The sequence below is a fragment of the Artemia sp. Qi Xiang Cuo genome, chromosome 17 (genome assembly GCF_049724085.1).
Source record: "Artemia sp. Qi Xiang Cuo chromosome 17, ASM4972408v1, whole genome shotgun sequence".
Taxonomy (NCBI): Eukaryota; Metazoa; Arthropoda; class Branchiopoda; order Anostraca; family Artemiidae; genus Artemia; species Artemia sp. Qi Xiang Cuo.
Genome location: NC_142810.1, coordinates 13,000,830 through 13,027,143, shown reverse-complemented (window position 1 = coordinate 13,027,143; position 26,314 = coordinate 13,000,830). Strand labels below are relative to the sequence as shown.

General features: G+C 34.9%; 1 protein-coding gene across 2 annotated transcripts in view; it reads right to left on the bottom strand.

Annotated features, from left to right (window-relative positions):
* Window positions 1-4,698: 4,698 nt before the first annotated feature.
* LOC148941904 (BTB/POZ domain-containing protein 6-like) overlaps window positions 4,699-26,314 on the bottom strand; it is a 79,124-nt gene continuing 57,508 nt past the window's right edge. For both annotated transcript variants that reach the window (XM_089103016.1, XM_089103017.1), the window contains exons 4-5: window positions 14,881-15,062; window positions 4,699-9,511 (exon numbers count right to left, since the gene is read on the bottom strand). In XM_089103016.1, coding sequence (XP_088959142.1) covers window positions 8,832-9,511; window positions 14,881-15,062 — 862 coding nt within the window. In that variant the 3' untranslated portion in view covers window positions 4,699-8,831. The remainder of the gene's footprint in view (window positions 9,512-14,880; window positions 15,063-26,314) is intronic.

Here is a 26,314-nt window from a genome sequence, read left to right as displayed (position 1 = left end):
TCGGGATTTTACCGAATTCATTGTGTTTGGATCCATGGTGGGACGGCCTCCCATGCCCCTCTTTCTCAGAATTTCTTTCCTGTCTGGCATTTCTTTTCTCCCTTCTTTTCTTTTAATCCTTGTTTTCTAAGTTTTCGTTGTTATTGTTTTTTATTTTTATTTGTTAATTAAGTTAATTTTGCTATTATTATTATGACGAGAACTTTTGTTTTGTGTGTGTCCCATTATTTACACACCCAATCTTACGAGCTCTGCTCTCTGTTGGGGGTTAAATTTTTTTTTTTTTTGTATATTAAATAAATAAAATAAATAAATCAAGAAGTATTTTTTTCTTCTAGAACTGTTAACGAAGAAAACATGGTCTTCCCAATATTCCAAAGGAGCACATCAAACCCGGTGAAAACACTGCCATATTATCCGAGAACGGAGCCGATGCCGTGAATAACGCAAGCGAAGAAAGAGGTAGTAGCATGGCAGTGACGACCAGAAATGAACTCCAAATCACGCGTCGTCGTAACTTCTGTGACGGACGTCGGATCGACAGTGAAAAGAACGCTCAAAGGAAACTTGAGCAGAAAGAACCGGTTGCAGCTCCCCCGACCAGATCTTCAGCTCCAAGCTTTGATTTTTTGAAGAACTGCCTATTCTGTGGTCAAGCAGTGAAATTATGCAAGATCACAAGCCGGAAATTCGCTGAAGCTTATGCAGTACAACTCATAGCTTGAACTACTCGATTAGTGAAATGTGTAAGAGCAGGAACGATTAGTGGGCCACGACATTGCTTGGTCGGATAAATTCAAATACTTCTGACCTTCATGCAGAGGATGCCGTTTATCATCAAATATGCTCCGTAAACTTCAGGACAGGAAAAGAGATTCCACAAAATCCTGTGGTCAAGCAGAAAAGAGTGACGTACCTCCACCAAAGAAACAGAAGGGAAGACCGTGTGATAGTGCAAGGAAAGCCGCTCTCGGGGAAGCACTCCGGTACTATGCCAACAGTGAAGAACCTGTACCTCTGACGATCATTTTAAGAAAGATGGCTCATATTCTCTCTGAAACTAGCTGTGATAGTTTGACATACAACTTTCGTCAAGCCAAGGATTTGCTAGTCACTGAGTATGGCGAACGAGTGGTTGTGTCCGATTCAAACGGGAAAGAGGCACTCGTAATATTTAGAGATACGGTTGACAAGATATTACGAGAATATCATCAAGAGGTGAAAGCAGATAGCGAAAACAGAGAAAGGGATCAGCTCATCAAAGTCGTTGGAAGAATAATAAGAAGTGAAATAAAATCCATTATGACCAGGAAGGATTCATACGAATTTCTTAACGAAATATCGTCAGTAGAGAAGTGTTTGAACCGCGTGTGCCCATCTCTTTGTCAACTACTTTCAACGATAGGTGTCGAAACGCCTCGTCTAATATCTTCTATCGGACAGGCTATAATGCAGGCATGCAGACCCCGGGGTTTAATGTCTCCTGTACAAATAGGATTGGCTTCGCAGCTGCATCACCATTTATCATCCCAATTTTTAATTGACAAACTGCACAGTTTCGGCTTCTGCTCTTCGTACTTAGAGGTAAAAAAATTTGAGAGATGTGCAGCAGTAAATCAAACGTTGTTGGAAGAGTCCAAAGAGGACGCATATTTTTTCAGTATGTAGGATAAAACTTCGATTATAATATTGCTACTATGGACGGTCTGAATACCTTTCATGGAATGGGTCTTATTGAAGTGTCTACACCTGAGTGTCCGGCAACGGAGCTTTCACTGCCAAGAAAAGAAGTAAGTGGAGATGATATGAAGTCAATCGGCACCGTGCCATTCTACACTTACCAAATACCCGCCAAGTCGCAACCAAGGACTTTTGTTTGCTTGACAAAAAATGGTGACACTTATGACAATGAATGGATGTTGAAACGCTCTGGCGCATCTCTGGCTTTTTCAGAAGCTCATACATGATCTGGTCGGCCTTTATGTGGTCAATACACCAAAAGCTACCTCATCCGGGAAAATCGAATATTCGTTTTTTGCCAAGGATTAACCACAACCCAAGCGATATCTCCTGTGTTTATTCTACACTTATGCACGCTAACGAGCGCGCCAATTGAGCTGGAGAAAACTCTAGTCATTACCTTTGACCAACCGCTTTACTGGAAGGCGAAGTGTATCGTCGATGCAGAGCCCGCCACAAGTGCTTTAAGAAATGCTATTGTTGTCCTGGGTGGATTCCACACACGCATGAGTTTCCTAGGAGCCATTGGCTTCCTTATGGCTGACTCGGGACTTTTGGAAATCCTAAGTCAAGTATATGCGCCTAACACTGGGCATAGTATGTTACAAGGCAAAGCTGACTCTCGTGCAGTGAGAGGCCATGGTCCGTTGGAGGTAGCCCTTTATGTGGAACTTTTATCATCAGAACTGGGTAACAGAGCGTTTGATGGCAATGACATGCTACCAGAGCAAAACAGGCGTACGAGTCGTTCCTTGAAGGAGATGACATCGACGAAGTGCAGGTGTCGGAAGCAGCAGAGCTTATCTATGAAATAGTTCAAAGTGCAAAAGAACGATTAGCCGAGTCCAGAACTGCCCGTCTTTAGTTTCAGTATCTGGACCGTTTGCCAAGCAATGTCTGGCTGAGATACAATATCCAGACTTTACGACATAGAGAAACCACCAGTGGTTTCACTGTTACTTAAAGATGGGATTTTTAAGGATGCCTGCAAGATCTCCATGACACCAGGATCCAACCACCAGAAGATTGCCAAAGCTGGAGAGAAAGCTTTGCTCCGCATATACAAAGGGAAAAGCAATGAGAAGACCCTGAAGGATGTCCGGGTGCGAGCATTTACAATGTGGGTTGCAAGTGCAAATGCTTTTGTTCAGGCAGAGCGGCTTCCACCGACTTTGGCTGCCGCAAAGTATCCCTTTTACAGGTGCTATTTTCAAATAATGAAATGGCAAGACACGTCTAATTCGCTAAAGCCCAAAGAGTGGGGCTGGCACCTCTCTTTGTCACGAAATATGTATCTTCCCATTATGACAGATGCTTCACCAGCACCGAAGAACCTATTGAAGATGGTGTGGTGCCAGTGCACCAGCGGGTGCGAGTCGCTCAGATGCAGCTGCCGTCGGAACGGTTTGCCGTTCTATAATATAAAGGGGCGTTATGCACTAACGCTGCAGCAAGACAGGATGAGGACGATAACAAAGACGAGTAGTAGAAGTAGCTTTAAGTAGCGTAGCTTTAGGTTGTGTTTTAAAATCAAAATGTTCTTGTGATTAATTTACCTGAGTTCTAAACGTTTTTCTTTTATAACTGATTGATCTGAAGTTTTGATCTCGATTAAAGAAGTGGTTTTTCAAGATATTATGCTTAGCAACCCCTCATATTATAGGCCCCTTAGAGGTGGAAATGAGGTAAATAGTAAATAAAAACTGCTTTTTGACCTCATTTTTGGCAATATGGTACTTTATTTGATATAAAATTATCCTTTAGCCGCAGGAATCCGGCAAATAATTATCTGTGTACTTTACCCCCCCCCCTCCCGTTTCGTGAAGGTGAAAATTGATACTGGGGTACGGAAAACTTGATTTCTGACGTCGGATTCGGATTCTTCAGGCTTGATTTGATTGAAAACGACCATTTAAACCCAAAAATACGTCCAAATAGAAATTCTGATTTTCCCCCTTCAAGGGGGATTTTGGGTAGTTGTGCAAGGGGGATTGGGGGATTTTTTTGTGTGATTAAGCTGATTTTTCTGAACATTTTGGTGTAAAAAAAAATTCTGTTGCAATTTCCCTGAGGAAAAACCGTATTTTTCCTCCACTAAGTGGTTGTCCAACTGTTTAATAGTTGTTTTTTTTTTTTTTTTTTTTTTTTTTTGAACGACTGAGAGACATTTATTATAACAAAGAAACATAAACTAGAGTTCAACCGCCAATCTGAGAAGTAAAGCACTTGTTCGAAGTTTGCAAAAATAAATTCCAACAAGAGAAAAAATGGACACGCCGTTCATGACACACTTCCTTATTGGCTTCACAACAAAACTATTTAGTGCAACTGCACTATTCCATTCATACCCTGATGACTATTATTTTACTACCCCACCCAGTAAAAGCTAAAATTTATTTTACTAAAAACACTTAAATGAAGAAGCGTCACGATAGTATGTAATGTAAAAAAATTATCTATAAACAAAGACGAGTTGAATATAATCTCTTACATTTCCTGGAAATAACTAGAAAAGTCACTACTTCCATTTTTTTTTTTTTTTTTTTTTTTTTTTTTTACTTTTCTCTTAGATATTCATTTTTATCAAGCAACACTATTAAAAGTAAATATGAATGCCTGAACTCTGTTGTATACGTCAATGCTTCCTAGAATAAGAAATAGGAGAGAACAGGGCCTTCCTTCCCTACTCAATATCCACCAATAGAAATAGAACACAAATAGTGTTGTAGAGAGGAGTTGAAAAGCTCAATTCAAAGATATTTGATCATTATTGATCATTTAGAGAAAAGGAACATTCAGCAGTAATAAATTTTTTAGTTCTAGGATATATTATTGTCTTAAATGGATACAAGTGGCAGATTTTTTTGTTTTGATGTCCTTGGGGCTTTAAAAGCCAAAAGACTGTTGTGTTGATCTGCTACATAGCCAGGGATCTCTCAAAAGATAAAGCCGAACACCTAAAGCTCAAACTGTATTTCGCATATAAGACGCATAAGAGAAACTACAACAATCAATAAAATCTCAATAAATCGCTTAAACATTAACACAGTAAACACTAACTTATACTGATACGTAACAATTTACAAATAAAAATATGTTCAGATAGAAAAGGAATACATTACAAAAATATATCGCAGAACATGCGTAAATCAAAGATTATGTAAATCAGTATTAACTCAACAACAATAGATAAGTTAAACCTAAGTCTTGACACAAGTATATTCAGACATTAGTAACCAGACAGTTCCCATGAAAACTTTAGAGTTTGTCTGCAAAAAGTTATAAATGTAACAAGTTAAAGATAATACTAGAGCCTAGAACTTTTGGTCTTGGCTTTTAAAACCCACCAATCGAGAAACCCGTTTTGTCACTATATTTACAATCTTCTCATAAAAGTGGCGTTCAGAGGCATGTCTTGCTTAACTTTCATGTTATGCAAGTGTACAATCAGACCTTTATGTCTAGAACATAAAATTTTTGCTGGACCTGCATGTGAAGGCGGCTATATCCAGTGGGTCTTTTTCAGCCACACGTTCATTTGCAGTGTGGATGCACCTTTTGCCATATTTTACTTCAATTATTGTGTAACTTATTTTTTTAAAGGAAGGAGGCAGTGAAGCAGGCAACCTCGATTCCACTGAGAAGATAGACTAAGTCAGTTCTTTGACCAGACAACCTCTTTTTCTAGTACTCATCTAATTACTGTAATCAACTTCCCTGAATGAAGCTAAAATACTAGAGAGTTCTCGGACATCAAAACCGCGCACATAAAAAGTAATGTTGCCAAAAAAAGCAACAATAAAAATAGCGCGTCTGTCATAAGTCAAATTTCGCTCATTTTAAGAGGTCTGTTCTACTCTTCATAATCATCATCAAAAACGCGTAAGCCACAGAGGCTAAGCCACGCTACTTTAACGTAAGAAAACTTTCTACGTTCTTTCTACTACTCTGCTGGCACGATAACTATGCCAGGTGCTTGGTGCCATCTGGCACCAGTAAGCGCGAATTGAAAATATCGTGAGAAGTCTCCAAAATATGCCTCAAGTAGACATTAGTAACGTGACCCCAAAATCGCGTGGTGAAATTGAAGTTACTAGGGTAACAAAGACACATTTTTAATATTGAATAAGCTTTACGAAGAAAAATCTATCGGGAACGCTTTATTTTCAAAAACGTCCCAAAATTTATTACCGAAAAATTAAACATTGACTAGATTTATAAAAATTGGCCCCTAAAATAAAGTTTAAACTTTATCTTTAAAAAATTCAATGGTGTAGTTTGTGTTATTTTTTAAATCAACCTCACAGCTTTTGGCCACTTAAAAAAATCCGCGAGAACAATATGGCTATTCCAAAGCCTCTCATCTCCAAAAATCGATGTTACTATTAGTAAAAATAAAAAAAAAATCCTGCATATATTTTGTTAGTTTCAGCTTCAAACAGACCCCTCTTAAAAATCGTTAATCTATGAAAAAACAAACGGAATTAGAACATCTCATATCTCAAAACTTTAGTTTAGCTGGTAATTCAGTACAGCCAATATTTAAGTAATTTCATTTAAATTTGTGTGTTAAGGCCTAATTTCTATCTTGCAATCCATATTTTAACAAATTCTATTGTTGGCCTGACATTTGTCTTATGGATTGATTTTCGATGACAAGACTCAATTTTGATCTCAACATTTCTCATCAGGTTTCAACATAATTTAGCAAAAATTTTGAAATCTCTAAGGGTCGAATTGATTACGAATGAAGAATGAAAGAAAAATATACTTCTTCATTATAGATATGATGAAGATATTTATTTTTCCAATATAGATATTTTCCTTATTTTTACATTAAATATACGGTATCATTAAAAGTACGATCTCGCAACCTGAAGTTGTGAAATATGTAATAAGTACCCCAAGCATTTATTTCTACTTTTAAAGAATTTCAATTTCTTCTTTTAGATCAATTACTTTTTACTTTTCAGTTTTTTTAGTATTTTTATTCCTTTCACAAAATCCTTAAATTAAATTCAGAAAAAGCTCTACGTAAAGCAATAGACAGCGTGTTCTTTCCAAAATGATAACAGTAAAAAGGACAAACAATGCCATCTATATGGTGCCGAAACTGTTCTAAAACACTTCACTTTTCAATAACTATAATCTTTGACATAAACAAAAACAATTGTAAATTTTGAAAATTAAACATCAAAATAAAAATCTTTTAATCACCGGTAAAGATTGTACCAATTAATGAGACATGATAGTAGAAAGTAGTGATAAGGTAAGATTTTGGCTAATTCAAGTTTTGTATCATGAAGAATCAGACACATTTTTCCAATTTTTCACTGAGGAAGAGAGAGAGTAATAATTTTTTTGGATATCATAATTGAATGCAAGTTCCACTCTAAATCAATTTTCCTCTCTTTTTCAGAAATTTGGGGGAGGGGGTATGCACAATAATTTTAAAGTACCAAGAAAACGAAAATTGAAACTGATTAGAAATTTCAAAAATGGAAATTGATTCGTGACTTCAATTGAATTGAATTGGAAACCTCACAACCATATTCATCATAAAATACTAGAAAAAAAATCAAGGCTCAATTTTTAATGAAAATTGACTGAACATAATGAGTGTGGTTAAAAAGTGAATCCTTCAATAGATATTAAATTTAAAAGATGAAGTTTTCGAGGATTCCCTGTCGAAGTTTCCAAAATCATTTTTTATGATATGGGCAGAGAAAACGCAGTTTTTGATAGTTCTGAATTCAAATCTAAAAAAAAGAAACGTGGGTGGAAAATCGGCAAAAATAAGCTAAAAACACTTGGCACCAAACGGCTGAAGAAGGTTTAGCTTTTCTTTGAATGTGTAGCTGTCTATAGGTTTTAGTCTTTTTAGCTACTTTCTTAGCTATTTTCTTTTTTTAGCTACTTTCTTTGGTTATAATTAAATTAATTTTTTTTACTATAATTAAGTACAAGTAGCTAATAAAAGGAACATTTGCAAGTTATTTAATTTTAACAAAATTCGATTACTAGGATAAGTTCGATAAACTTGGATAGCTTGGAAAATGATATTCTGGGAAATGATATAAGAGCAGATTGCTACTGAAACTTACCAATCTATAAAAATACCATGGTTTACAAAAATACCAAGGTTTAAATAGATGTTGAATAATAGTGACACGTGCCTATTATATTTTTTGAAAGATAGTATCATCACCAGTAATAAGCTTGGGGTTTAGTATTCAACAATCAGTCAAGTTTGATGAGATAAGAAAAAAAATTAGCAAAATTTGATAGCACGAGGGTATTTTTCAGAAGAATTCAGTTAGTTTCAGTATCTTATTTTTCAATAAGAATTCAATCATTGACAAACTATGGCCGATACCTCCGCTAAGCCGTCCTCAATGCAGCACGAACGATAAAAGGAGACAGATAACTCCACAGGAAAATATTAAAGAAAAAGCTTTAAGAGACAAAACTAAAATAGAATAAACATTTTTTTGCGAAGCGTTGTCTTTTCACGGTTGCTTAAAAAACGGCCTCTTCTATTTAAGTTTTATTCACTTCCTCTTTTTTATTTGTTCTGTGGAATTTGATTAATAATTTTTAGTAGTCTTTCTGCACTATGGGCAGCCGAACCGAGGGGGGGGTATACAAAACAACGCATACAAAATTTTTTTATATCCATTTTTGTTACGTTTTTACGAGCCAAAAAATATATTTCGGGAGGGGTTAAAACCCCCCTAACCCCCCCGCGGAGTACGACCGTGGATACAGCCTTTAGGCGTAAGAGCAACAATTTATTGTTTATTTTTCTTGTTTATATTTATTGTTTATTTTTGTTTATTATTCATATTTGTTATTTATTGTTGTATTGCATTCATTGTTTATTCTTGTTGGTATTGTATATTTTTTTTGTTTATATTTATGATCCTTGTTTGTATTTATTGTAAATATATAATATTTATAAAATACATCGAAAGGAAATTAAAATGACATATTTTTCTTACCACTATCTTATTACAATTATCAAGTAAAAATGACAAAAAAGTACGCAGTTTCTATCACAATATCACCGGCGTTTAAATCAGTTCAAACGATTATTCAAAAATTAACGCAAGGAATACGAAAAATTTTTCAACATAGGGAGAATCAGTGGAGCGCTTTTCGCACTCAACACTGCCATCTTTATTTTTATCACTATTCTTCCGAAAGCGTCGCTTTTTTCCCTGTTTCACACCATCTTGATAATTCCTCTTACGTCTCAAATAGGAAGCATCAACTTCAATAAGGTCGCTACAATGTGAACTTGAATTTAACAACAAATTTATAAGTTGTTCCTGTTCTTCTGGTAATAGCAGTTGAGAATTCATTGGACCTTTCATAAATTGTTCATAGCTCATGGCAAGGTATCGTATAGTCCATAATAGGTCACCGAGTACATTTCGCTGGTCAGCTGGGGTTGATTCTCTATTTTGTCGCTTGCACTCACAAATCGCCCAGCTTTTCAGAGCGTCAAACACTTCCAGTTCATCAAATAGAATTAAAGTATCACGTTTGGTGATCAACTCGACGGCAGATCGATCAAGATCTTCGAATTCTTCAGAGTTAAGAAGAATACTTGCATTTCTGTCAATAAAATCTAAGGATTTCTTCACCAACAGAGAGCAAACACTTAATCCATCTTGAATAACTGGGGTAAAAGATTCAAGAGGTGGGGCAGTGGGATCGGTTGTCAGGGCAGGAGTGGGATCTGGCGCCTCATAGTTTGGTCGACATCCTGAAATGAATAAGACTAATTAATAATTTAAATCAATTTTGCAGGCAAGAAACTTACATCTCCAAGGAAATATTACCAAGGAAATATTACCAAGGAAATCAAAATCAAACATTTATATCAAAACGTTTTTAGCCCCCTGCACCAATAATGGATCTATCATTACTGAACCACAAATTTCTTATTGGTTGTCTTAGTCTTCAGAGTTATGAATTTCTTGGGCCAGCAACGTATTTTTGTCAGTGTTGCCAAGTTGAAGCTTGAAAATGAATAAGAAAAAATAATTAGCTGAATTACATAACGCTTTTTATCCATAAAAACTCGAACATTCACAATCTGTTAATTTGCAAAGACAAAGACACCTTCAAAGGAATGTTGCGCCTTTTTAAGCTTTTTGATCCCATATTTAGATTATTATTCATCAATGTTTCTTTCTTTTTTTAATGTAGAACATGCATCTACCAAAAACTGCATAACTGCATATGGAGGCCTTTTTCTATTAAAAGATTATATTCTTTGTTTTTGATTTTTTTTTATTCTTTTACATTAAAATGATGATATCTCATTTCCTTGATGCTCGAATGCAACGCAAAACTTTCAAACAGTTTACCGAAGCTTAGCTCATGATTTTGTTTTCCCTTCTTCTTCTAGTTCTTCGTTTCTTTTTATCCTTTCTTGAAGGAAAAAATACTATTTTGGTACAAAAAAAGAAATAACCCACATTTTGGTCCCAAGTGTTGGCCTGATAACATATCTGGCTTAAATCTTAGTATCGTGAAATTTTACAATTTAAGCAGGGGTTTTATTTCGTCAAAATCCTAGAGGGATAAAGTTTGGGTCGATTTTCCAGATTCAAGTAAAAATGACCAAGTGAAAAATGAAAACTGAGCCATATAGTACCATAAAGCAAAGATATAATAAATAAAACTGATCGGTTTCAGTAGATGCCTGAATTATGTAGGCCTATCTTAGTTTTTACAAGATTTTGAAGACGTTAAATCTCAGCTGGGCGGACAAGCTAGAGTCCAGGGGGTTATTTCCCCCCCCCCCGGCTCCATGGCAAATAAAATCCCTGAATATAACGCAAAAGATTACATATCTTTTATCTTATTGCCATTTAAGAAAAATGAAGAAAGATGCAAGCCAAGATAAAAAATAATTTTCAAGTCTACACGCTAATAGGAGCCTCACAAATGCCTTTAAACAAAGGATAATTTTTTACCAGTAATATCAATTAAAGAGGGGAAGGGAAACCTTTAGCTATTTTAGCCTTGACCCTACCTCTAGACTTAGAAAAATGCCTAATGGCGGGGGGACATTTTCATTGAAAAACGTCTTTTTGGTATTTTCATCGAAAAAATGATAAATTTACCCCCCTCCCAACCTCTAGATTCTGAAAAAAATGCCCCCCCCTACATTTTTGTGAATTATCGCTACTGCTTTCATTACATTCTTTCTACTGCAAATTTTTACTTCATTATTATTATTTATTCATTATTTTTATGATTATATATATATATATATATATATATATATATAGCAGCGGTGTGTCAAAAATGAAAAGTAAATACACACGCGGTTAGAAGAACAGCGGTGGCTTGTCAAAAATGAAAATGAAGAGCCAAGACACACGCGATTAAGGAAATGTGAAAACGAGCAAGTGAGCAACTCGAAAATGAAAACGAAGCGCAAAGACACACGCAATTAGAAGAAATGTGACACCGAACATGTGAGTGAGTCAATGAAAATCAACCTGGGCAGCGAGAATCAAAACATGTCAAAATTGAAAATGATAGCGATGATGATTGGGTTTGGAAACAAAACCAACGTAATTTATTTCAAAAAAAAATAATAATCAGAACATAACATAATCAATACATAACAAATATAGATTTTATTTGAAAATCTGAAGAGGAAGTGTCCAGAAACTTAATAAAATTTATGATTTTTTTTATTTTATTTTTTTTTTGGGGGGGGGGGGGTTTCGGGCCCCAGAGCTTACGCCCCCCTTCCCCTCTTCGTTCGTCCCTGTCTGCATTACGTGACTGTAATGAGGATGGTCACAATATTTACCTGCCAGTTGTTGTTTTTTAAACCTTATCAGACATTCATCTTTGGTTAAAAGAAATTGTCATCCTAACCTCAGATAACCTTATCATGATTAGCTTATAAGTGATAACCTCATAAGATAAGTAATAGCATATATTAAAAAACCCTTAGCGTGGGTGCAGTTTGCCATTGTGTACTCACGACCTACAGTTTTAAATAGACAAAAACATAAACAAATAAACTTCTCTTTTTCAAAGTAAGTTTTGAAAAAAAAAACTGTAATCTCTAAACATATTAGAAAGGAAACAAACTATTATCTCATATATATTAATTAAATTTAGTTAATGATATATTAAATATATATTTATTAAATTAATTAAATTAAAATTAATGAGACAAAAACAGAAAGTGTATATTAGTGTGTGAGGGGTGGGGGGGTACTATCTTTTACTTGTTAGTTCATTGGAAAGTGCAATTGTCATTTTTTTTTATTATTTTTATTCAAATATTTTTAGACTGTGATTAATATTTCAGAAAAGAAAGTAAATCTTTTATAAATTGTTCTAAGGTAATAGATTCATACGAACAAAATTTGTTCAAGTAAAATTTTATTTCCAATAAGTTTGAAAATTTGATTACCCTATTAAAATAAATCTTAACTGATCCAATTAACTTAGTTAAGAATACGAGCTCAGTTTATTGCAATGGCAACATTTAATTAAAAGGACAGTTAATTGATATGGCAAGAGATAAAAACAATATTATACCAGAAAATACATCTAAGGGGTTTTACAAGATTATATAAATTTATTAGCCAAAAAAAAATCTATATAATCTTTTTAAGCAACCATCAGGGATACGCATTAGGTTTTTTGCGATAGTTTTTTCCATCGTTAGAACTTATTGTATATTCAAAACTTTACTTAAAAAAAAAAAAAAGCTAAATCACTATTAACTTAACAGATAGGGGGTGGATGATTAATTAGGGGACACCAGCAAATATGAGCTCTCCCATTTGCACTTTTTGCCCGTTCACACCTGTAATTAGTTCATCTTTTGACCTTCTGCATGGGCATCTGTCCCTAAAACTACTCCCATTGGATCCACCCCTGGAGGAGGTAACGTTTTAGCCTATTCTTGAAACGGTTAGCATTTTCTATCAGCCTAAACATGCCATTTTGTTTTCTGATAAGAGTAGGCTGCGAAAAAATATGTCAAGAATCAAATTAATATATCTAGCTTATGCTTATTTGGTGATTGTATACAAATCTCTTCAAACCATTTTAAGAATAATCCTCAGAAATCAGGGCTTACATCCTCATGGGTGTCTCCATCACCCCTGCATAACAGTAATGACAGTTTATTTGTACAATAGCCAACAATGACGGTGAAAAAACGAACAAAAAACAAACGAACAACCAGACAGAAAACGATAAGAAAAGCAGTCCTATGGTTCAGTTTTAATATCAGTTATTTCCAAAACTTTCGATGTTTTCCCGGATCCTTCTTCCTAATTATTGTTATTCAATAACTGTTATCAATAAACCTTCCTCCAAAAAAAAATCCTTAGATCAACCAATTCTTTACATTCCCCCACAAAATTCTAAATGTTTTTACATACTCAGAATCGGGTTTCAGGTAGTAGATAGGCTACCGCTAGATTCTTGACAATTAAAGAATTAACTAATAAAAAGTTAAGTAATGATTTATGGCTAAACTTAACTCCTTTTGGTATGGATACCTTAATTAGAATCGATGAATGCAAGGAGAGAAATCGCATGCGTGCATTCAAAAAACGATATGTTACACAACATTAATTTTTACAATTTGTTATAAAAATGATATTTGATTAATTTTTTAAAACTCTTATAATATGAACTGATCAACTAGTTTTCTAAGTTTTTTTTTCATTACCTGTCGGCACTTTTTTTTAAGTTAAGTAATAGTAAATGGCTAAACGTAAATCCTTTTGATATGAATACCTTAACCAGACTCGATGAATGCAAGGAGAGAAATCGCTTGCGTGCATTCAAAAAACGATATGTTACACAATGTTAATTAATGTGATAAATAATAATGAGATAAAAATTAATGTGATTAATTAATGTAATAAAAATGATGTTTGGTTAATTTTTTCAAACACTTATAATATGAACCGATCAACTAGTTTTATAAGTTTTTTTCATTACCTCTCGGCACTTTTTTTTCAGTTAAGTAATATTTAATGGCTAAACTTAACTCCTTTTAATATGAATACCTTAGCCAGAATCGATGAATGCAAGGAGAGAAATCGCATGCGTGCATTCAAGAGACGGTTACATGACGTTAATTTTACAATTTTGATAAAAATGATTTTTGGTTAATTTTTTCAAACTCTTATAATATGAACCGATCAACTTGTTTTATAAGTTGTTTTTTTTCATTACCTGTCGACAGTTTTTTTTACTCCTATTTGATATTAGGATCAACTTTGAGATATGCAAACACACGATCCGTATCGTTTAACCAAGCTATCCGATTTCCAAAAGAAAAGCCATAATTTATTTTCAGTAATTGATGGCTATATTTATTGTATTTGATGTAGTAATTGTATTTATTTTGAAATAATTAAATCCATGAGACATAAATTTCTAAACTTTAAGATATCACTTTTATGAAAGGCATGATAAGCCAAAATTTTGGTAAATGTTGTTTTAGCAAGTTTAATTCAAAAATTGAGTTATATGTATAAGTTTCACTCCAAATATTTCCTCCATAACAACCATCGGCTTTAATTTTTAATTTTGGGGAGTAACTTCAAAATTAATTTTGGGATTTATACAAATAAAACACGATAAATTACATACAATAAAACTTTAAGATAATAATAAAAAAATGTGAATAATTAATAATAAATAAATGGGCAAATATAATGAAAATTACTATGGATTTTTTTTCTTAAAAATAATGGAAGGGTAGTAAAAATCGAACTATAACAAAAATAAAACTATATAAAAGTTGAGACAAAAAAGAAAATGTAAGAACAAAAAGGAATTTTTTTTAAAAGGCCGTGAATGAAACAGTCCAACAATAAAAAGAAAGTTTGCTCCTTATTTTACTTGATGTATTTCTACCAACAAGTTCTGGAAGACCCCCTCTCCTCCTGCAAAAACAGAGAAAATCGTAAAAAAAGGAACGCGCGCAAAATAAAGCACTTTCTTATTATACCAGAGCTGGACAAAGTTCTTAAAAAGAAGGCATATTTTAACAAATTCGCTTAAATATTTTTTTAACGGACAAATGGCATATTTACATTAAAAAAATTAGAATAAAAAATTACTTACCACTTGGGCAGTAAAGCAAAACGTGTTGAAGAACTTGTAAAACGTTAGAAATGGTGAGGTTTTTCCCAAGGTAATCAACACAACACTCTGTCAATTCCGAGCACAAATACTGTTGCGATGCATGCAGTGTTGCAACAGCAGTGTGGACAGACCTTAGATCAACCGGTTCAAAATGAAGAAATCTGCAACGATGTTTACCATTAACCATGTTTATTATCGAAACATATTCTAACTACGCAATAACATTTAAAATTAACAATTTTCAATATAATTGATGGATAAACTTAAATTCTCAGCAAATGAACCAGAATTGATAAATACAAAGATGTCCATAGACAAGGGCTCTAAGGAGAGGGGTAAACTAGAGATATTTGCCTTACCCCCTGATTTCTCACCCCAACCACCCCATTCCCCCGATTCCGAAACTTACCCTTCTTTTGGTATTTACATAGAACAAAAATCTAAAAAAAATCCGTCTCTGAATTTTTAATTTTTTTTTGTTCTAACTACTTGGAAAAAAAGCACAACTTTCTAAATACCTTAAGAACAAAATACGGAATATAAAAGGGGATTGGAGAAGCCGATAGAACGTATTTCCTTAAAATGGTAATTTATAAATTTAATATTGAAAGAGATTGCACAACTGTCTTTAGTCTCACAAAAAGGGGAAAATCAAAAATCATATTTTTTAAATTCTGTTGACGACACTAGACCCTCAAGGTCCAAACCGGTGATCAAGGCCGTATCCAGGGGGGGGGGTACCCGGTTTGAACCCCCCCCCCCCGAAATTTTTGACCAACTCGAAAATAAGTCGAAAATTAGTAAAACCTAGGTAAAAATCAGTAAAATTAGTCGAAAACTGAGTCAAAAATTAGTAAACCCCCCCCCCCAAAAAAGTCAAAAATTAGTAAAACCCCCCCTGAACAAAAATCCTGGATACGGCCCTGCCGGCGATGCTGATCTCTGCTTCGTGGTCCTTCAGCCAGGAAGTGCAAGGGGAGGCTGGGGCCCACCATCTTGAGTATTTGCAAACCCTTCCTGCTTACCATTCCCAGATTTCTCCAGGTACCCATTTAGAGCTGGGTTGACTCTGGCTGAGCTTAGAGAGTCAGGCCACTGACCCCCATCCCAAACTAAATAACTGGCCACGCCAGGGATAAAACTCGTACCCTCGGACAAACGATTCCCAACCCACCACACCAACCACTTAGCCAGGACGGCTTTAAATTCTGTTACTTTACCTTTATTGTGGGACAAAAGACGGTGTACTTTTTTATATTTTTTTTAGTTGAAAATAATGCTTCCAATACCCCCAAACTTAACCACAGATCTAAGATTGTCGTGATATTCAACCAAAATTTTTTGGGGGGGAACGAGGGGGTCGGTGAAAATTGCACCTTTTGGCACAAAAGAAAAGTATTTTTTTAGGTTTCTTTTTACCTTTTTTTATTTTAGTAGCAAAATATCACATATGTCTTCTTTCCTTTTTAGCTGTAACCAAAATCCATTTTTTTTTTATTTTACTTCTGGGGCTAAGGCCAAAGACAATAGTTGCAAGATGTGGATCACGTCTCATTCAAAGAGCCTATTTTACTTGCCTCCAACCCAATGTGTGAAATTACGTTAGGAAAGGCAATAAAAGTTAGAGGTAAATAATAATAAATTGAATTCCTATATTCCTTGGGCAACAATTACGATAGATAGAAAATTGCAATTTACAGGAAGGAAAGATAAACAGGAAATATGCACCGACGGGCAGACAGTCTAAAGAAGGAGTAGAACTCAAAATCTTGTTCAATGGAGGCTAAAAATAGTTTCATTTACTTCTTGACAGATTTACTTAGAAAATGAATAAAAAATCGTAAAATTAAATTTAAATCAATTTTATATATTTTTATGTATTTTATATATATATTTATATATTTTATATTTTCTATACTATTTATATATATTATAGAAAATTTTCAGTTTAGAGTATTTTTCTTATCGAAAATGTAAATTAGCAAAATACATAAGTTTTGGTTAGACTTTAGATGGTTTTTGGTTAATCATAACAAGTCCTTAAGGATGTATATGGTGCCTCTGCATCATAATACGCGGCCAAAAAAAAGGGGGGGGGGGGTTCCCCTCTATATTTTGAAAATAATTTTTTTTTAGTTTCACTGGAAAAATGCCCTTTCTTCGTATTTTCATTGACAAAACAACAACAAAAATGCTCCTCCCCCTTGATTTTTAAAATACACTAACTTCCATCTACATTTTCGTGAAGTGACAACCCTGACCACAGTTATTCTTTGTGTAAGCATTGGCATCAATACAAGCGAATTTATGGTGGGGGCAAACTGTATTTTCAATATTTCGGAAGGACATTTTTTTTTTTAAGTAGAACCCCACCCTGAAAAAGAAATTCTTCAATGAAAATACCCCAAAATTTTTATTTTTTCAAAACCAAAGGGGAAGGGGCAAAAAATCTATTGAGAAAGACCCCCTTCCCCAATTGAAACCACTGCCCGTAAGCCTCTTAGAATACTGTATGCTGAATAAAAAATCTGGTCATTGACCTAAACAAGAGTTAACTTTTTCTCCTTTAAAAAGACGTCACCGGTCAGTATAATATTGATCGAAACTCTCTTTTGTCAATTATATGTTGCTGCGCGTTCCTAATAGAAACAATTTTCAACAAGGCTTCGCCATAGTTACAACCAAATTGAACCTGAATAAACATGGTGCTTACTTGGACTACTAAATTAGTGTTGCCAGTTTGGCACTTTCTAGAGACTCTTAATCACTTGCACTCAAGGGTCCGAGGGAGGGGTGTATGGCCCCATCCTTTCTTTGTAGACCAACGATATACAAAATGTACAATGTCTAAATATACTATTCTCTTAGGTTTTTTTTAAACCAAATTTGTTCAAGAGATTTTAAATTACCCGAAAAAACGGTACTTATGCATTATATGTTACGCATCGCTGTATACTGTATCGGGAAACACTAAAGGAAACAAGTCAAACGGGTACTTGCAATAGAGGAATGGATCGCAAAGCGTCGTTTCTTGTTGCGTTTACAATATTTAAACTATTGTTTTTTGGGGTTTAGGGGGGAAAGGTACCCAGGTTAGGTTAGGTTACGTAATTAATATATGCTATGCTTTACAAATGGCATTTTCTTTATGTTTTTATTAGTCAGACAACATTTTGGAGCGGGGGTTAAAACCCGGTAACCCCTTGATATAACCTTGGTTTGAACAATGGCTCAGATGTATATTGTTAATTGCTATTAACTTTTAAAGTCCTTTATACCAACACATACAGAAGGGAGCACTCGCAAGCACTTTTCAGTTTTGTTCCGCCTCTTTTGTCTAGAATTAAAGCCTGGAAGGCCAATCTGAAAAGGCAAGAAACTAATGGTTACAAGTAGGCATAGAAGTATAGTGGGGGTCTTCTGGCCTGTACCCCACTATTGAAATCTCAAAGTTCTTTAGATTTGTCCTAGGATTTAATATATTTGCCTATCAGTAAGGCCTTCCCAAGTATGCTTCCCCCCCGAAATAAATTGATGTATATCTATTGTCAGCGTGTTGAGAAATCTAGTTGTCAGCGTGAGAAATCAGTTCGTCAGCTCATTTAAGCTGACTAGAAAGAAAAAATCAGTAGTTTCGCATATCAAATGAGCACTTATGCAACAGTTCTTCGTTTGATTTTTTTCTTCTTATTGCATCACTGCGTTGCGTGATAACACTTTTAAAGTATTGATACTATCCTGCGATTTAATGATTTTCGAAATAGATACACAAACTAGAAGTAACATAAAGGATAACATATCATATATATGGTTATTAGGCCTATTCACAATGATATATAACCAACTTCAAAATTTAGCTAATGCCGAGCTTTGTACTGCGGGTGCAGGGTACTTGTGCACTATATGGTACAGACCGCTATAGACTGTATCAAGGAAAACCAGACATGAAACCCGTCAAACGGCTATTTGTAAGAGATAAATGATTGCAAAGCTTAGTTTCTTAATGAGTTTACAATATTTAAACGATTTTTTTGGAGGTTTAGGGGAGGTACCTAGGTTAGCTTACATATTTAATATATGCTATGCTTTAGCCCCCCCCCCTTAATGTGCAAATATATAGCCCAAATTTGTTTCTAAACTATTGTATATTCATCCTGTTTTATTATATATCATTAGCATTAACCAAACTTGGCTTCTTTCGTGTGTACCATATAATGAACAAGTACCGGGTGTAGCTACCAGTGAAGTACGCATGCGCTAGATCCCCCTCCATAATCCAAAAATTTTCCGAATTCCCGAGCTGTTCTAATCCCAATTATCAGGTGGATTTGTTTTATTATTCCCTCCCCTGAAAAATCTTGCTTCCGTGTATGGCAGCTCCTCCTGCGTATGGCAGCTCCTCCTGTTCCCCTCCTGCGGCTTACGGATATGAGTTGTTAGTGGAAGTAATAGTAGCAAAGTTTTAGCCAATACCAAGAGTTAGCTAACGCCAGATCTATTGATAATACGAAATTATCTGATTGGATAGTTCTGACTAACTCAGATAGAAAATTTTTCGTTTCCTTCTCACAGTTTGATCATTTGGTGACGCATAATCTCCATTCAATTCCAGTCCAGTCCCTGGAGCCACTAACCCCGAGTCTCGTATTATCAAGCAGGGATCAATGCCACTGTTCTATAACGTTTAAACGTTCGTTTAAACGTTTAAACGTAGGGTTAAAACGTTCATCTATCAGTAGAGGCAGGTTCTTTTCATCTCCTTAGATTATTTTTGTTTTGAAAGAAGTCTTTTTGGATTTTTCATTGCTGCAAATCTGTAAGAAAAATTGCCCCTCCTTGGTTTTGAAAAATACATTTGAGTCCTCCTCCTAATCTCTATGAACTTACACAACTGTGACTTACATTTAGAGATAGATAACGAAACTCTTAGGTTCGCTGACCTCAGCTAAATCAAAGAGTTCGTGGTAATGAATTGTAAGTAAGGAGCGACCCGGAAAAACAGCCTCTAAAAGTCAAGTGATCTCAATGAAAATAGCACCATCAGATTCAGTATACCAGAGAACCCTACTGCAGAGGTTTCAAGCTCCTATCTGCAAAAATGTTGAATTTTGTATTTTTTGCCAGAAGAAAGATCACGGATGCGTGTTTACTTGCTTTTTTTTCCAGGGGTGATCGTCTCGACCCAGTGGCCCTAGAATATCTGGAGAGGGCTCATTCAAACGGAAATTAAAAGTTCTTGTGCCCTTTTTAAGTGACCAAAAAATTGGAGGGCAACTAGGTCCCCTCACCCGCCCCTTTTTCCCAAAATCATCCAATCAAAATTTTGAGATAGCCTTTTTGTTCATCATAGTTGAAATGCACAAAAACTATGCCTTTGGGTATAACATGACCCTCCACAGCCCCAGGGGAAAGGTATTGTTTTTATAAAAGGGGTCAAGTGCTGGCGCCTAGTATTTGTCATTGGCAGGGAGCCAGATTAGTTTGGTTGGGGGAGGGACAAATTTTCTGCTGGGTGTCTTATCACGGGGAGGGAAGTTTCCAGGGAGTAAAATTGTCAGGGTAAATCATACACTGGGGGAATTTGTCAGAATTCTTATACAAATTTCTTTTTTAATGTCTTGCTTTTTCTTTTCCGTCTCAATTTTACGTGCAGAGTGGTTAAGAGTAATTGTCCGGGGTAAATTTTCACCGGCATTGAATCTTCTAGAGAATATTTCCGTGGAGAGGGGGGTTTCCGTGGAGGTGGGGCCAGATTTCCTGGCATTACTGAAAAAATAATCAGAATTTAAATAAAAAAACAAGTTTTTTCAACTGAAAGTAAGTAGAAACATTAAAACCTAAAACAAACAGAATAAATTACGTATATAAAGGGGGTTACCCCTCCTCAACACCTCGCTTTTTACGCTCAAGTTTGAATTTGGTCCCAATTCTTTAATAACGACTCCTGAAACACATGGGCCATTTAATTAGAAAAATAAGATGCTTTTTTAAAACTACTAAAAAACTTTAGCGTAAAGAACGAGGTGTTGAGGAGGGCCAACCCCCTTTTTATACGTAATAATTTCTGTTCGTTTTAAAGTTTTAATGTTGCTCTTTACTTTCAGTTGAAAAAAACTTGTTTTTTTTATTTAATTCCAAAAAAGTTCAGATAAATTGAACATCAGTGATGGCTTTAGCTGACTCTGAGTTTCAGTAATTATTATTATGGATGGGTCTGATGTTAACTACATGGATTCAACCCAATCCTGGTGGTAGCGAAATCTTGTCGTTGGATAGAACATACTCTGAATGGTTCTGTGAGATTTTTTTGGGCAACTCTTTTTCTTAAGCAGTTGGTTTCTTTCTTCTTTTTTTTTTACTTAGCTTGAAATATAAGACAAAATTTTCAGAGGCCAAGATTTCATGAGGTTGTAAATATCGACGGCCAACAATACTAATCTTAGAAAATATGTCAAGTTTTTGTGTCAATGTACATGTTACGACAAGTTTTTATTGTAAAGATTTTTATTTGAAATGTTACCCAAAATTTTTGACGTTTATGTTAAAACTTGCGGCTTTGAATATGGATCAATTGCAGAGTGTGCATAATCACTGGTGTCGATTAGGGGACCTGGAGGGGGCATTTGTGCTCTTATAGATTCTGAAATATATATTTTTTTTGTATTTCAACTTAAAAATTATATTGATTTTATTTTCCTTAATTAACTAAGAAAACAAGTTTTTTTTAACTGAAAGTAAAGAGCGACATTAAAACTTAAAACGAACAGAAATTATTCCGTATATGAAAGGGGCTGTCCCCTCCTCGATGCCTCGCTCTTTACGCTAAAGTTTGACTTTCTCACAACTCTATTTTTTTTAAACAATAAAAAAACTTCATCGTAAAGACCGAGGCGTTGAGAAGGGGACAGCCCCTTTCATATACGGAATAATTTCTGTTCGTTTTAAGTTTTAATGTCGCTCCTTACTTTCAGTAAAAAAAACTTTTTTTTAGTTAATTTCTGAACGTTTTTGAATTAATGCAGCTTTGATTTTGGGTCGCCGTACATGAATAATTAAAACGAAATTGCATATTAATTTCTCTTTTTTGGCTAATTGGCTTTCTCGAAATTTTGTTCTGACGTAACTTACGAATTAACTTACGTAACGAATTTCTGCATTCGTATGTTTTTATTAGGTATATTAGGGAGTTCTCTCCCTCGCTCTTTACGCTGAAGTTCGAATTTTGTTCGAATCACAAACCCCTGAATCACAAAGGCCGGTTAATCAGAATAAATAGCTCTCTTGAAAGTACTAAAAAACTTTAGCGCACAGAGCGAGGTATTGACTAGGGGGCGAACCCTCTCATATACGTTATAATTTCTGTTCGTTTTTTAATGTTGCTCCTTATTTTCAGTTGAAAAAAACTTGTTTTTTTATTCAATTTCTGATCGTTTTTTTAATAATACTGGGAAATCTGGAAATGCTCCTTCCCCCAAGGAAATATCCTCCATGGAAAGATCCTCCCCCGTAACCCTTACTCCGGCCCTGACCCCCCACTATAAAAAATTCTTCTAGAAAACACCTGTATACTTCCCAATAACCAATGCTATATGTAAACAATGGGCAAAGTTTATAAATTGCAGCCCTTCCCCAGGGAGCTGTGGGGGATTAAGTCATCCTCAGGGACACATTAATTATATTTTCGACTATGTTGAACATAATGGATATCTCAAAATTTTGATTGGGTGACTTTGGAAAAAAATGAGCGTGGGAGGGGGCCAAGTTGCCCTTCAATTTATTTGGTCACTTAAAAAGGGCACTAGAACTTTTAATCTCCGTTCAAATGAGCCTCTCATCACGATATTCTAGGACTACTGGATCGATACAATCACCCCTGAAAAAAAAAAAAAAAAAAAAAAAAAAAAAAAAAAAAAAAAACCCGCAACCGTGATCTTTCTTATGGCAAAAAATACAAAATTCCACATTTTTGCAGGTAGGAGCTTGAAACCTGTATAGAAGAGTTCTCTGATACGCTGAATCTGATGGGGTGATTTTCATTAAAGTTCTATGACTTTTAGGGGTTTTTTCCCCTTTTTTCGAAAATAAAGGAAATTTTCTCAGGCGTGTAACTTTTGACAGGTAACATTAAACTTGATGAAAATTATATATTTGAAATCAGCATAAAAATTTAATTCTTTTGATGTATCCATTGATATGAAAACTCTGTTTTTTAGAGTTTCGGTTACTATTGAGCCGGGTCGCTCCTTACTTACAGTTCGTATACCACGAATTGTTTGATGATAGATGTGCAGAAGCATCCAGAATTACTCCTAGAAAATAGCGAAGAGGAAAACTTTATCATCAAAGAAAAGTTGTATTTCTCCGCAAATAAATACAGTTCTTTAGAAAGAACCAAACAATATGTAAACAATAGGCAAACTTTATAAATTGCAGTCCTTCCCCCGGGAACTGTGGGGGAATAAGTCATCCTAAAAGACATATTTGTTAGATGTTCGACTACGCTGAACAAAATAGCTATCTCAAAATTTTGATCGGGTGACTTCGGGAAAAGATGAGCGTGGGAGAGGGTCAAGTTGCCCTCCAATTTATTGGTCACTTAAAAAGGGCACTAGAAATTTTAATTTCCGTTCGAATGAGCCCTTTTACGATATTCTAGGACTACTTGATCGATACGGTCACCCCTGGGAAAATAAAAAAACAAACAAACAAATAAACACGCATCTGTGATCTTTCTTCTGACAAAAAATACAAAAGTCCACATTTTTGCAGATAGGAGTTTGAAACTTCTGCAGGATGATTTTCTGATGCTGTAAATCCCAAGATGTGATTTCCATTAAAGGTCTCTGACTTTTATGGGGTGTTTTTCAGGTAAAATAAGTCAAAATAAGTCAAATCATAACTTTTAATGGGGTAAAACTAAACTTGATGAAACTTATATATTTGAAATCAGCATAAAAATCTGATTCGTCTGATGTATCTATTGGTATCAAAATTCCGTTTTTTAGAGTTTCCGTTATTATTAATCCGGGTCGCTCCTTACGTACAGTTCGTTACCACGAACTGTTTGAAAAATTGAAAAAAAAGTCTACCACCCTCCTAAATTTTGGAAAAAAGTATAAATTACTTTTTAAGATTTTTATTGAAAAAAAAGAAGAACAACTAAGTTGCCCCTTAGATTTTGAAAACACATATTTGCCTCCCCCCTCCCCGAAAATTTACATTAATTGACGCCACTGTGCATAAGTGTACTTCGCCAATGTATTAAAGAGAACATCAGAATTTCTCTGAAGAAGACGAGTCTGATAACACAAGCAGTTTTTTTCAGCTCGATATTTTAATATTTTTCTCATTCTAATCTTGCGCTTGCACAGCTATTTTGTATGGAGGTGGGGGGGAGTATTTTAGGAATTGATACGTATTCAAAAAAACGAATCGTATTAATTGTAATATCTTAGGAGTGTTTATAGTTCTGAAGTCCTCTTTGGGTATTCTAACAGCCCTGTTCTAACAGACAAAAGTTCTTATAGAGGATTCTCTAACATTCCCTAGGTGAGAAACCCTTTCAGCTTGACACCTCAATTTGTAGCTCCCGAGCAAAAATCAGTTTGGAAAACATCATAATGGTAGTCCCCCCTAAATTTGCATTGGATGAATGGCTGTAAAAAAAAGAAAGAAAAAAAAGGTTCTAGTCCTCATCTTAGATCGACCCTTGACTGGGTTTAATAAATTAATAGTTTGTTATTAAAATCATATTTGATTTTGTAAGTTATTTGATGTCAAACTATATTTGAAATCATGAGTATAAAATATAATGTTTCAGAATTTGTCTTTTAGGAAGAGAACTATTGAAACAGAAACAGGTTCTTGTTGGCTGTTCAGTGAAGATGAAAAAACTGTCCGTCAGTTTGGCAAACATTTTGAAAATAAGAGATTTTCACGAGCCCGCACTTGGTGTTTATCAACCAAAGAAGAAGTTACTGCATGAAGAAGAAGGGGAAGGGGATGGAGGCCAGAACCTCCGAAAGAAAGTTGCTAGAGAATTATTGTGGAATAAAAACAAAAGCAATAAAAGTGAAATTGTTGGCTCCAATAGATTAAAAAACCTATCATTTTAACGTGTATGCACAGCAAATAGTCCTAATAGTCTTAGTAGAAAACTGCCCAATGAAGATGAAAGATTTGTGCGTCAATTTGGCATATATTTTGAAAATAAACGAGTGTCACAAGCCCACACTCAGCGTTTATGGCCTTCTTATGTTATGAAGAAGAAGAGGAAGGAGATGAAGACCGATCCCTCCAAATTAAAATTGTTAGATATTTACTTGGGAATAAAAAAAAGAGAAAAAGCGAGATTTTTGACTCTGTTATTCTCCTGCGGCTTTAGAAACCTTAATTTTTTACTAAATTTGTTACAGAGGTTTTACATAGCTTAAATTTTATTTCCATCTATACTATTAGAAAAAAAACAACAATTTTTTTGTTCAATAAACCTCTCATTTTAAGGTGTGGATACAGATAATAGTTCTAATAATTTTAGTGTTAGCAGCTAATAGTATTAGTAATCCAAACAGCTGCTGAATGTATGACTTTTTCTGATCTTTACTAACCTATTCAATTTATTGTGAGAGAGTTGTTGGTCATATGTCAATATTTATGACATGGTATTCCACCTTTAAACCACAAGCGGCCTGACAGGCTTAAGTCCGTAAGTCCAACCGAATTCAGTCCCAGATTTTGTATACAAGTCCAGTGGACATTGTCCTTCACGTGACAACCCGAAATCAATCCAATCTTTCATCCCTTAATTCTATGACTATCTCCCTTAGTTCTGCCCTAGGAATGATCTATGGATAAATGATAGATAGACTTATCTATTAACAAATGACATCATATTTTATACAATCTTAAAAAGGGCTTATCCCAGATTCACCTCTCAATTACTCAGATTATCTGTCTTGGCTTTTTCTACAATTAGCCATGTCTTAATGGCTACTGCAAAATACTTGATTTGAATTCAATACGTTTATATAACTGAGACTGAGGCAGTAGTAGCAGCATACATAGCGGTTTAAGCTGCATTGATTTCCATACAAACTAGTATAGAATAAACATAATTTCCAACAACCACCAAGGGACCACAGCAAAGCGTCTGATAAAAGATAGCTGCATCCCTTTGATTCTCAACCGACCATTCATTAAGAAAATCATCTCTCTTGTCACACGTTTTCAATAAAAAAAACAACTAAATAACAAACAATATTTCTTCATTAAAAAACACTTCTTTAAGGGGATTCAATACTTTAAAAATTATTTTGCGAGTCACAGCATTGGCCGACCTTCTCAAAGACAAAGGAACCATTAGCAACACAGGGAACTCCCGAAGTAGGTTTGGTAATAATTGAAAGGAGATCAT